The following is a 14873-nucleotide window of genomic DNA, read 5'->3' as shown; positions in this document are numbered from 1 at the left end:
AAAGTATACTCCAAAATTAATATTATTTTTTTCAAAAATAAGCTTTCAAAATTTAAAAGCTTATTCTATTTCTAAAATATAATAAAAATTTATTAAAACTAAAATATAATAAAAATTTATTCTGCTATATTTCCTTTCACGAAATCTTTGTTGTCAGCAAAGCAAAGAATATTACGAATTTAAGCTACTTATGATTTTCTTTAGCATAATTTATGTTAAATAATATGTTCGTAATTTTATAGTTAAAAATTTTAATAATTTCAAAATATCTATAAAATATAAAATATATAATTATAAAATAATTATTAGATCAGAAAATAAATATTTTCATTAACTATTAAACAGAAAATCCTTCAATAATAATTAAAATGTATCGCATAAAACTTTTAAATTTTAATTTAATTCCATAATAGTTCGTCACGGAAATTTCAAAATCATTTAAATTTAAATAAGCTTAATTAGATAAAAATATTTTTTTAATTATTGCTGTTTTATTTTTTACTAGAAACTTGTATTTAGCTATTGAATTTTAACTGAATATGAACAAATATATATTTATATGTATATATAAAAATTATTTATGATTGTTACAGTATAATTTAATTATTTTGATTTATTATTATTATTATTATTTATTATTTTAAAACTTAAATATTTAAATTTGATCTTTCCATACTATATCATATATATGAATAATATAAAAATTATTAAATAAGTAATAATTAAAGTAATAATTAAATAAGTAAGAAACCAAATTGATTTATTGCAGTCATGCTAACCAATTAATTTTTTTAAAAAATAAATAATAATCATTTTAGCAATAAAATAAATTTTTCAAAATTGATAATAATATTCACTCACATTAAATAAATAAGAATGAAAATATTGTATTGTGAATATATTCATAATTAAAATTTTAATAAAAATAATTGATTTTATTTCTCTAAAAAAAAAAAGAAATATAATAAAGAAAAGTCAAATAACAGAGAAAAAATATAAAATATTGTTTTTGTTTTTTAACTCAAAAAGTTTTAAAATATATATCTATATCTATAAACAAATAAATCAAATGAATAATTTTAAAAAATTTCGAAATTTAAATAGAAATTTTCGTAACTTGAAAATTTATATTTTTCTATTCGAAATTTATTTAATTGAGATTTGATTGTATATGATTTTATTAAAGACAAAAAACATTAATGACTTTTATATAATTTCTAAATGTCTATTCATAGAAAAGCTAAGAATACTTCATAATTTCTTATTCAATTAGTTGATAAATAAGTTAAATCTTTTTTTATTTTAAAAAAAATTTTTATTAATTATTTAAAAACAATTTTATTAATAATGTTGATATTAAAATTTAATTCGATTATATCAATTGTATATTATGATAATAATAAATATAAATCATATAATAAATATGTTCAAATTCAAAATTCGAGCTGTATCCAATTTTTGTAGAAAAAAATCATCATTCTATCAATTCATAAAATATACAAAAGTCAAATTTTTTATGATATAAAAAATTCAAGAATAGCTCTAATAATCTCTTTATAGCAATTAATTTTCATAAAAACATTTTTCTTATAGTTTCAATCCCTTAAGAAATATTCCACCATTCTTTATTCCCGTTCTTTTTTTTATACTATTTATTTGTTGGATGTTAACATCACATATTTCTTTACATTAACCATTTTTTTTATAATTTTAGATCCTTTCTTAAATACATTTGTCTTATTTAAATTTAAAACTTTGTATAAAAATTTTAACTTTATTTCTTCAATTCCTCGTTCATCCTTTTCTGTGACTTATTTATTCTTCTTTGATCAATTTCGAATTATTTCATTGAAATATACATAGTCACAAAAATGTAGGAATAGAGATTTCTGAAATAATTTCAAACAATATTTTCCTTTGTAAAGATTTTCGGCTTTGTTAACGAATTATTAGCAAAAAATATTGATTAATCACGAAGCGCATAGTTTAATCGAGCATTGGCTATGTATTGAACAAATTCAAGCAACATATATCCAAGAAAGTATGTTGAATATTATGATTTATTCATTCTTCGTGATACAATTCGATATAATTTTTTAATGATAAAAAAATATTTAATGTACTTTCTTCGATATAATTATTTTATTTGGATTTGTTTATGCTCGGTTGGCACATAGTCAACGCTACGCTATTGGCTAGTGTTTTTGTTAATAACTCGTTAACAAAACCACAATGAAAGTTTTTGCAAAGAAAATGTTGCTTGAAATTACCTCAGAAATTTCCAATTAACGAATGTTGCCACATTTTTGCAATACTCCGTATGTAATCTTGAACGAATAAAATTCGGTTAAGATACCGTGCATGAGCCTTAATTTTTCGAAATATATTTATACGTGACCCGGCCCCATACTGCAGGCGGCAATAACGAAGTCGATTCTCTTTATAATTCTAGTTTCATAACACGTACAGGTGAAGTTAACGTGCCGTGCAAGAGGCGTGCCCCCACCCCGCTTATCATGGAAAAGAGAAGACGGGAAGAACATTGTAATTCGGAAGCCATTTGCAGGAAGCTCCTTGAACCAGAAGTCTCATGGTAAGATTTAATATAGATGACGCTCTTCTACCATTTCGCCGATATAATATGGAAAATACAATTATGTTTTCCTCGGAACCAACCACAGGATTCAGTTCAGTATTTTAATTCCCTTATTTCACCACGAACGTAGAGATTCGTTTTCGAAACGAACCGCCTGCGGGAAACGTAACTTTTCGAGAAATTGTTAAGTAACACTTTGTGGAACACGCCATAAGGAATCCGATAGAAGCCCCGAATTTTTATGGAACATATTTACGATAAAATGCGAATGATTTTTGAAAAATATTTATTGTGCATTTCAATTTAAATATCTTGCCTTATAAAAAAATTATTTTTATTAGAATTAAATTATATAATATATACATATTACATAATATATACATATGTAATTTTACATATTATAAAGTAGAAGTTAATAATAAAGAAGATTAAGAAAATAATATAAGATTGCGATATTGTTGCATAAATTTTTTATTCAAATTTTTTATTATTGATGAAAAGCATATGTTAGTTTTATTTGTTATTATTTGCTATATTTATTGACAGAAAATATTTTTCAAATCTTTCTATTTACTATTTATAAATTCATTAATTAACGAAAATATTTAAGAAGATGTTACTGTTATTTATAACAGTTATTCGATTCGAATTATTATTTTCATCTCAATTATTATTAGCAAACTGAATACTATTAAAATATTTACTGTCACATTTACTATTTTAAAAAAGTAACTATTTACATTAATTATGTTCATAAATATATTTGTCTTGTATGTTTTTATAAATAATATATTAGATATTATTTATAGAATTTACATTTACATTTTTTAATTTTAATGACTTATTCACATTATTATTAATATTATTATTAATTCATGAAAAATCGCTTTTAGAGTTACATGCACAAATAAGAAAAAAATATTTGCTTATAATGCAACTGATTTAATTATTGTATCGTTAAGAATTTCATTTCTATATTTTTTTGTAATTGAATTAAATACATTATATAAAAAAATGTCTTACTTTTTCGTTAAATTCTATAGAAAAAATAAAAATAAAATTAAAATATTATGTGAAAAATATCAGAAAATTCTTCATTAAAAATTATATCAAAATTATAAAATGTTTTACAAAAATTATAGATATTTTTATTTATCAAATTATTTGATAATTTGATATTTGATATATATTCTATATATCAAATTATTTCATTTTTATGAATACATATTTGATATTAACATATGAACCATATTTTTTAAAATATAATATAAGTTACAGAAATATAAGTTACAGAATGAGAAAAAAATGAATAAGAAAAAAATTGTCATTTTTGCAAAGACAATAGAATTCACATTTTCTTTTTTTTTTTTTCAAAGCAAAATTTAAATCATTTCATAATCGAGGCATCAAAATATTCTCAGAATATTGGAAGAAAGTTGTAAAAAACTATGGTGATTATATTTTTGATGAATAAAAAATTTTCACACATCTAGTTTCAAACTAGTTAAGTTTTAATCACATTTTTTCATTCAATATTTATTAAAAGTAACTTTTGTCGAAAAAATATTTAAAAATATCAAGTAAATATCAAAATGAAAAATAATAAATTGTTCAAATAATAAATTTATATTATTCATCATTTATTATTATTATTTTTATTATTATTTTTTTATTACTATAATTTAATAATAAATTTTTAAAAAGAAACTAACAAATATTTCTAATTTCTTAAAAAATAATATAATAATTTACATTGAATCTCTTTCTAACAATAATTGTAAAATTATACAATATTTTGATTTTTATTTTTTACTCTCGACAATTCATTTTGCTTGTGCCAAAATTAAGCGTTCCTCTGCTGGAAGAGGGAAAAAAAGGAAAAAGAGGAAAAGGAAAAGAAATACATTCTCGAAATAGTGCAGCTCTTTAACAATATCACCGGCCATTCATACAACTCTATTACGCACTCGAAATATCGCGTAATAACCCCGTTGAATACAAAACGCAATCGTTAGATATAAACGTTGAAGCCTGGTGAAAATGATCGACAGATAGCGAATCGTAAAATCGCATAATATTTGATGGATAGAAACATAGTTACTCCTCCATTATTTCTACGTAGATATTTCGTCCTAAACGACGTATTTAGTATTCACTTCAGCATGGTGTTACTAATAGCAGGCGAATTACAGCGCACTGTCGACGATGTATGCGGACATACCCGTTGCAACACGTGCTAAGTGCAGTGGCCCTGACTGCGTGCAAAGGGGATAGCTTATTGTTGGCTTACAATGGCGATAATTATTGGATATTGCAGAAGAAAAGTTGTGAGCCTGAACAGAATCTGAAACTCTATCATCCAGTAAGACTTGTCTTTGATTTTGTATGAATCAAAACAGAACCATTTATTTTAATATACGAATATAATTTTGAAAATGAAAGTATGTGTTATATTTGATACAATACTCTTTAAATAGTATTTGAAAATAATCGAATGGTTTTTCTTCGTAAATAAATATTATTTACCATTATTATTATAATTTGTTTACATCTTTAATTTTTTTCGATACAAGCTCTTAGGTTTTAGATTAAGGAATGAATAAAGAAAAGCCGCATTGTTTTTAAGATAAGCCAATATTTTAAATAAGATTAATGTATTTTATTTTAACAGATATTTTTAAAATAAAATATTTTATTTTCTTATGCTATATGTTTAACGTTACTTATTCCAAATTCTAAATATTACATTATGATCTTTCTTCTATTTCCCATTTTGGATCATGATAAATTGAATGTTCTCCATATATTAGTAATATTTTGAAGGTTTGAGTTTCCTTCAAATCATTCTGAATTTTCATCCATAACTCTGACTATTCATTTTTAATTTTTAATTTATTGAAGAGATGGTGGGTTTCTTGGCAAGTCGCGAGTTATATTTTTGTAATTACTGACGTTATACCATGTTAATCTAGCCTTGTCGGGAATTTAAACGGAATTCGATGATTTATGATTTACAAGCTCATTAATTAGCGATTTCCGTTGGAACAGCTAACAAGCTGTTCGACGGATTTACGGAAGTTTGCTTTTCAACTGCAGTTTTCCTTACGTAAAATTAATCCTTCCACAGTGTAATAAAATTACGAGGAATTCAAAATAAACAAGTTAAAATATAATTGAGGCAAGAGAAGAGTAGCTCCATTTTCATTAATTTTGGAAAAATTGAAAAATATTTCTTATAAAATTATTATTCTGGGTTGAAATTAAAAAAGGAAATGTGATTAAAAAAATATTTTTCTTTTTACACAATAAGTATTGATCGTTAAATCGATAAATCTTTATTTCGAATCTTTAAAATTTGATACTGTTCTGGGTACACAAACATATCGAAAAAATTATTATTTTGTATTAATAATAAAATAACACAATAAAATACACAATTTATTAATTTATTGTTTTTTTATTAAAAATAAAAAGAATATGTATATTGATATTTTTTCATATATTATTTCATATTATAAATAATTTAATAAATAAAATCATTTTAAATTCATATTAAAAAAAACAATAAAATCCAAAATCAGTAATAAATGGTTTATTTTTCATTTGATCCGCAAACAATATATATAAAGTATTTTTTTACGAATATTAAATATAATAATTTAAAACTGCTAAAAATTTACTTCTACTGCAAGATTTTCAAATATTTTCTTACTTATAAAAAGATATTTATTTTTAATAATTGTTATATGTTGTAATCATTCTGAATAGTATTGTGAAGACTTTTGTTATTCAGCAATCATTCATTAAAAAATTATTAACGAAAATGTTTCTTCGAAATAGTTTAGATTAATTTTAATCAAATGTGTTACTAGACAATTGATGGACATAGATTAATAAAACTAATCCAAATCTAATGCGAATCATTAAATCTAATAGTTAAATAAATTTTTTTAATTTTAATTTGGGATAAAATTAAATTTAGAATTAAAATTAAAATTAAAATTAATTAATTAAAATTAAATTAAAATTAAAATTAATAAAAGATAAATTGATTCATATCAAACAAAAATTTAATTTCTGGATTTGTTTTATTTGGATTGAATTAGATTAGCTTAATAACTTTTTAATAAACAATAACTACTAATTAAAATTTTCACAACACTATTCAATATGATGATTTTGATATTAAAAAATCATCTAAATCAGAGAATAATAATATTTTCTTATTGTCATTCCTTATTAATATCTTTTATTATCAAATACCATCATTTTCTTATGATTCAATTCAAGGATTTTTCACATAATTTCATGTAAATATTATACAAAAAAATTTTTCGTAAATTTCTATTATTGTTTTTAATATTGTAATGTAACATTTAAAATATTATAAAATAGTTATTAAATTTTATTTATACAAAAAGACGTTTATTCTAACGAACAAATTACATTACAATAATATTATATTATATCATAATGACAGCATCTCAAACGATAAAGTAATATAATAATACAGTTTCCTTAATTAATTCTTACGGATAACATCTTGAAGAGAAATGACAGCCTCGAGCACCTTCGTAAATTTTAATAACGAAAATTTCTACGTAACAATGATAAATTTTAATGTCATTAACATTTAGACAGCTGTGATTGTTGATCAGTTGAGAAATATATGATATACATTTGCTATTCGAGCGAACGATCATATTATTTTGCGTTATTACGTAATTAAATTAGAGATTTACGAATTTATGAAGCTACTCTTATATCTCGAAATTCTTAGAGAATCGATGTTTTCGCAAGTTTAAAACAAGGCACATTAAGAATAGCAAGAGAAAGGATAGCTTGTGTCTCTGTGCAATATTCTGGCAGAGAGAAAGAACAGATGTAACAAATTGCATTAAAACGTTTACTCTCGACTAGTTTTTTCTTGGTCAGTATAAATGAATTTTAGTGTTACGATTATGAGATGAATAATTGAAAAATGTTTAAATATAATATTTGTTTGAAATAGATCTTTCTAAATATATATAAATAGTAGTATATTCGAAAATTCTTGAATAGAAAATATGATTTCGTATCTATACGAAATATTTTTTCGTTTTAGATAATTTTAAGATATTTATTTTGAATTGCATGCAACTAAAATTCATATTTTATTATTATTAAATTTCTTTATAAATGTTCTTTAAAAATTCTTTATAATTTTTAAAATATTATTCATCAAAATTTCTATTTTATTTTTTATTTGTATTACTTCATTTTATAATTATAAGTACATATAATTATTTTATAATAATTTATTTGGAATATTAAATTATTTTAATATTTATTATTTGATTTCATTATAAAAATATAAAAATGTTTTTTTGTAGTAGAATAATTCTCTTGTACATGGATTTAAAATAATATTCTCTAAAATAATATTCATATTTTTTCTTATATTTTTTCATTTACATGATATTGTTGATCTGAAATATAATATATGTATTTTTTAATTTATGTATAGAGAATTTTAATATTAATTATTTTCTAATTAATTAATTTTAATTATTAATTATTTTCTATTCTTTATTATTTTTTATAATCAAAAATGATTGATAAATAAATCAATTGAAAATAATTTATTTCTCAAATAAAATTTCATAAATTTATTTTCAAACATATTTATTTTTAATGAATTTATTTTTTATTTTATTTAAATTAATCATTTTTTCTTTTTATATTTTATTTCTATTTCAGATAAAAAATATCCAGTTCTGATATCAAATATCTAAAACTTTCAATAAAAGTTTGCCTTTATATATATAACAATTCTTTTTTTATTCATAGATATGTATAATAATAAAAATATATGAACATATATTATATATAAATATTTTATGTCATTATATTAAAAATGAAAATAAAAATAAAAAATTATAAAAATAAACATAAAAATAAAATTTTGAAAAATCTAAGCTATTTAATTAAATTAATAAAATCTTAACGAGTAATTATCTTATTTAGTGTCCGCAGTGAGCGAATATCAAGGCGAAGAGTTGAAACTGACAAAGATTTCAAGAAATGAAATGGGAGTTTATCTCTGTATCGCGAGCAACGGTGTGCCACCAGCGGTCAGCAAACGTATTTTTATCAACGTTCATTGTGAGTAATAATGATTACACCGTAATAGTAATTGATAATTTACTGATTGCATTCTATACGAAACGAAAGAAAACATTGTAATAAAAATTCTATCTGGGATTCTGTTTCACAGTCTCGCCGGTAATTCATGTGCCTAATCAACTGGTAGGTGCTCCTCTGAGTACAGATGTGGTCTTGGAATGTTTTGTCGAGGCTTCGCCTAAGTCGATTAATTATTGGGTCAAGGATAACGGTAAGATTTTCTTTTTTGATAATTTGTAATCTTTTGTGTAACATTGAAACGAGAGATTGAAACTATTTTATAATGGAGAATAGGATAAAATGGAATTTAATTTTTTTATGTTGAAAAAAGACGAAAAGCAAAAATGTTATTTATTATGAATATTTCTTTCATTTTGTTTTTTTTTGTTTTGAATCTTAAATGAATCTTTATTTATTTATATATATTTATTTATTATTATATATTTATTTATTATTATAAGAGAAAAATATTTAGAAAAATGAAAATGAGGAAAAAAAATGAAATTTTTTGAAAGTATTAAATATTAAATCTCATCAAAATGAGTAAACTAGGATAAAATAAAGAATATTCATTTAAAATCATTTAAAATTACAAAATCTTTATTCATGAAAATTATTAATCTATATAAAACTTTAAATTTTAAGATGAAAACTATTAATCTATATAAAATAGTTATAAAAATGAATAGAACATTTAATATTTAAAATATAAAACACATAAAATATAAATATAAAAGCTAAAAACTCAGAATTTTTTATGAATAATAATACAAATATTATCTTCTTTTTCCATGCTGATGCGTTCATATATCAAGTCAACAATTAATATGTCTATTCAATCAAATGATTTTAAAACAAAATAAATTGTATATTTCGCAAGAAATGTTTCCATTTTACTTTATATAAAATATTTCTTAAATAAAAAAAATGTAAAATTTATTGGAAAACTATATAACAAAAACAACTCAATCAAGTAAATAGTTAAAAACTTGAAAGGGATATAACATAATTAATTTTTTCAATAATCAAGTAGAAATACATATGAAAGACAGTCTTTTAAATTTTTAATAAAATCATATGATTTTAAATATAATAATCGATTTCGACTATAAAATTTATTTATGTCTTGAAAAATTATTAATTTAGAAGATATAATTTAAACTTTATCAAATTTAATATATACAAAACAAAAAGAATAGGAATAATAAACAATTATAAATAAGAATCATGTTTTTTGTTTTCTACATAATAAGTTTTGCAAATTCAATATATTCTAATTTTTTAACATAATTAGATTAATATTTTTTTGTAAAAATATCGATTGTATTTAAAACTACATGATTCCATTTAAAAAATATATGTCATCTTCATGCAATGTTTATCTGTAATCTACAAAAATACTAATTACATCTTTGAAACTATTCAATTCTTGTCTGAGTTTTTTTTTTATGATGGATAATTTTTCATAATTTACATATTTTGTTTATAATCAGATATCTTTATATATATTCCATTTTATTTTAATCTAAAATTATCTAAAATCTCTCATTTTATTATATATACATATAGACATATTTTAAAAAAGCTTCATTATTTACATTTTTAAGATAAAAAAAATAAGGTTAAGTTGAAAAATACAATATAAAAATTATAAAATCGAATACTTTACTTATCTCAATATTTTTAATATTTAAGTTAAAAAATAGTTATTATATATACTATTATATTGAAACTTTTACATTTTAAATTTGTCACGTTTTGATATATATATATATATATATATATAAGAAAACGTTTTCATTAGGTTATAGTGAATCATAAAATGCTTTGATAATTTAAATTCATGCTTTATTTTTTAAGAATAAATTTTATTTTATTTTTTTTTTCTTAAATTACGTACAAATTGAGATGTAATAATCTTATCAAAATCAAATGATTACGTATATTAAATAATTGCAAAGCGGAGTACGAAAATTTGAAATAAGTTTAAATATTCAAAAATTGAAATATTTCCATAAGTAAATATTACTTGAGAATATTTTATTTATCAAAATTATAGGTAAATATTATTTTCTTATTAATTATATATATAATTCCGTATAAATGAAATATTTGTTTTTCATTTAATTGAATCGCAATAAACATCGAAAATAAGTTCGTTTTATTTTTATTTCTTATTTCTTGTATAATTAAAACTAAATTTTTTTATATGTATGTTATACATATATAGGATATCTCAATATAATATATATTCAAGAAGAAGTTTAAATTAATTTTTCATGAATAACTAAGTAAAATATAGAATAAAATTTCTTCATTTAAAATTTTACTATTACTTTATTATTATTTTCGAAAAATAAAATTTATATAAATATCGATTGAATCTTATTTATTAAATTATAAACAATTTAAGTTTGTATTAGATAAAAATAAAATGTAAATAGAAATCGCTCTATCTCTATTACGTTGTCCTTGCCTTCATCTAATAATTATTAATTCATCACATGAATTAAATTGTATTAATTTAAATTGTATTAATCATACTTTAGTAAATAACCGTAAATATTTTTATTTAGCAACTTTTGTATTTTTTTGGGTCTTTAAAATCCAAAAATATCGCACAAATATATTAATACATATATATAATAAAAAAGTCATATTTAAAAATAATAATATATGCTTTTCTGAAAAACTCCTATAAAGAAACAAGAATTTATAATTTTAATTTCGTTAAAACATGCAGAAATCGCTTATGTATCATAAAATTTTTTAAGCTTTGAAAATTATTTTCTGAATGCACAAATGAAAAAAAAAATATTAAACATATTCATTTCTATAACAGAAAGAGTAAAACTTAACTGTATAAAAGAAGTTTTTTCGGTATATTATTTAATTTTTTATTAAATATTTTCTTTAGAATTTTTTAAATGTTTTGTTTAAATTTTGTACAAAAGCAATATAATTGTTATAAAAGTATATTCAACTAATATTATTTTTTTCGATTTTTTTTTTATTCTTTGATACATTTTAAGATGCAAAGAATATGCATTATATAATATAATAATGCATTCTATTTATAACATTTTCTTATACTAATCAATTTAAAACTGTGCTAGATCTATCAATCAAAAAATAGGAACCTAAAATCACTCCGTTAACATTAATGTGATTACAAATCGTATCTTACCCGTTTCCTTTAAAAATCGATATCATGAAAAATTAATTTCGTACAAATCAAGATCTAAGCAGGAAGCTCTCTAGTTCTTCTACTATTTCTGTTATAAAAGACTAAGACATTATCTAATAAAAAGAAAAACTATTCGAATATTTCAAACGACTATTATTTAATGATATTTATATCGATATATAATAAATATATATATAATAATATTTAATATAATAAATAAATGACATTATTTAAATTTTATCTCGTGTAAAATGAATGAAAATTTTATCTATTTTTTTGATATATTTAAAGTTTTTATAAATGAATAAATGAATAAAAAAATAATAACTTATAATAAATAACGATCTGATAATAAATAATTTTTATAAATAAATGAAAATAGAATAGAAGTATCATTTCTGAATATTATAATTGATATAATTTACTTTGACATATTATTCATATATCAATACTTTTAAATCTTCTATAAATATAGAAATATACATATAGTTGCTCACAAAAATATTTGAACATTATTTAAAATTTGAAATTTAAAGTAAATTTGATAAATTTATTTTATCGAAAGATTGATTTCAATTAGGAATTTCTATTTTATCAAAACTTGAAATATTGCAAAATAATTGTAATTATATTTAAAACTTTTTAAAGAATTCAATCTTGTAAAAAATAAATATAGTAAAATAGTTATCCAAATTTCAATTATCTAAATATATGGAAAGAATATATTTAAACTATTAAAATATATTAATAATTTTATATTAAATATATTAATTATATTAAATAATTGTAATTATAAATAATTAATTATATTAAATATATTAATTTTTTATATTAAAATAATATATATTAAAATATGTGTAATCAAATGTATGTATTTGAAATAAACTGTAAAAAGATTCTGAGAAATGTTATATTGGAAAGATATCTAAAAACAATTAATTTATTTTACATATACTATATTTTTTTTATTATGTATATATTATTTTAAATATTCATATTTGAAAATTATTTAATTTCTAATTGTATTCACAAATTTTCTTTCTAATCAATTATTCGAAAGACAGTTTATCAGAAAAATTTTATTTGCTTTAGATAATCAAAGTTTTAAAATCAATATTTAATTAGAGAAAAAAAAACAAATTATTAATTGGTACATCTTATATGTATATCCGTTTATCTTATAATTCATGCATTTTTTAATAATATATAAAATAAAATAGTGATTATTATTGTAGATATAATAAAATAACCAAATATTTAATAATTTAAATGCAATTGATATAATACATAATACAATATATGAATATATACAATCTTGATATTACAATTTACTCATAATATGTTCATTACTATTTCAATATAAATATACTTATACATTCAAATATTTGTAATTTAAAATTATATTTTTGTTACAATTAAACTAATATACAATATCCATATATTTCTATATTTAAAATTAGACAGATGTAAGTATGGATATTATTTACACATTTAATTTTTGTAAATTAAAATTATTCTAAATAAACAAAAATTAAAATTTGAAAAGAACTCTTTATTAATAATATTTTATTTTATTAATCAATCAATCGCTTTATTATATATAATCGCGATAAAAATATCATCCCTTTGATATCTCATAACAATATATCTCAATCTTGAGGAGATTAATATATATTTAAAATCATAAATTCATTCATTTTCATCAGAAACAATGAAATCAAGAGATTATTTACATCTTAGCGAAAAGATCGCTTTAATTAAATATATTAATTATGATTAAATCGTTTATTTGCAACCTTTATTCTCAAATATGGAATCACAATAAGAAACAGAATATGTCTTCTGTTCTAATAGATTTAATACTTCCTTGCAGGAAGTTGGCAAAAAGTAACAGACGAATGCAGGAATTACACTCGGCCGTTCACAAATATATTCTCCGTGCAGTTTGTAGCCTAGTAGCTGTATACATACTTTCGCTTCAGTGCAATTTCTATGAAACACTTCGTCCCAATGAATTCGTATGTAATTTTCACCTCACATGGAAAATCTGGTAGCCCCCTTTTCTCTATTTTATTTACGTACATACAGAATATTCCAAAAATATGGTAGTATAATTTAAATTTTTGAGATTTCTAAAATTCGAGAGAAAATTTTTGTTTTGACTTTGTTAACGAATTATGAGTTAGGATGGTACAGATGGAAGAGATAATTTAAGCGTGAAAAAATAAGTCACAAATATACAATTTTTTCATTCGAATTCTTTTCTTTATTCGAAACTTCGTTTTTGAATAAAGTTTATAATTAAAAAATTTTTAAATTTGAAAATTAAAAAAAATTAAAATTATTCTATGTAGAAATAAATAAATATAGAATAAAATTTTATCATTTAAATTTTTATTTTTGTGAAAATTGAGATTGAATTCAGTCATTGAATTTTTTTAAAATTCGATTTCCTCGAAAACTAATTTTTAAATGAAAAAATATATTTTCATATGTAAAATAATTTTCTATCGATAGTTTACTTGCTATAAGAAATTATCTAATTTCAATTATACTTAAATAATTTAATAAAATTTTTAAACTTGATTTACTCAAAAATGATTTCGTTATTTATATTTTATTTTGAGCCAATCTGTCTATCTAATTTCATTTATATTATGAATTACTGGCCATATATAATATATATAATGAAAAAATTATGCAATTGATGAATTTTCAAATTCAATTTTCTCGAAAATTAATTTTTATATGAAAAAAATTTATTCTATATTTTTTGCTTATTTATCGAAAACTTATTCATTCTATTCTAATCGGAGAAGTAGCTAATTTCGCTTGAAAACTAGAAAATTAGAAAATTCTTTGAATTTGATTTATTCAAAAACGAAACCTTAAATAAAATTATATTCTATATTTTAAATTAAATAT

General features: G+C 20.0%; 1 protein-coding gene across 1 annotated transcript in view; it reads left to right on the top strand.

Annotated features, from left to right (window-relative positions):
* LOC102672316 (lachesin-like) overlaps positions 1–14873 on the top strand; it is a 64833-nt gene that overhangs the window by 42280 nt on the left and 7680 nt on the right. Inside the window, exons 4-6 of the mRNA XM_031513790.1 lie at positions 2470–2593; positions 8603–8740; positions 8853–8972. Coding sequence (XP_031369650.1) covers positions 2470–2593; positions 8603–8740; positions 8853–8972 — 382 coding nt within the window. The remainder of the gene's footprint in view (positions 1–2469; positions 2594–8602; positions 8741–8852; positions 8973–14873) is intronic.

Source organism: Apis dorsata, unplaced genomic scaffold (genome assembly GCF_000469605.1).
Source record: "Apis dorsata unplaced genomic scaffold, Apis dorsata 1.3 scaffold_740, whole genome shotgun sequence".
Taxonomy (NCBI): domain Eukaryota; kingdom Metazoa; phylum Arthropoda; class Insecta; order Hymenoptera; family Apidae; genus Apis; species Apis dorsata.
This window is presented reverse-complemented; position numbering and strand designations above follow the sequence as displayed.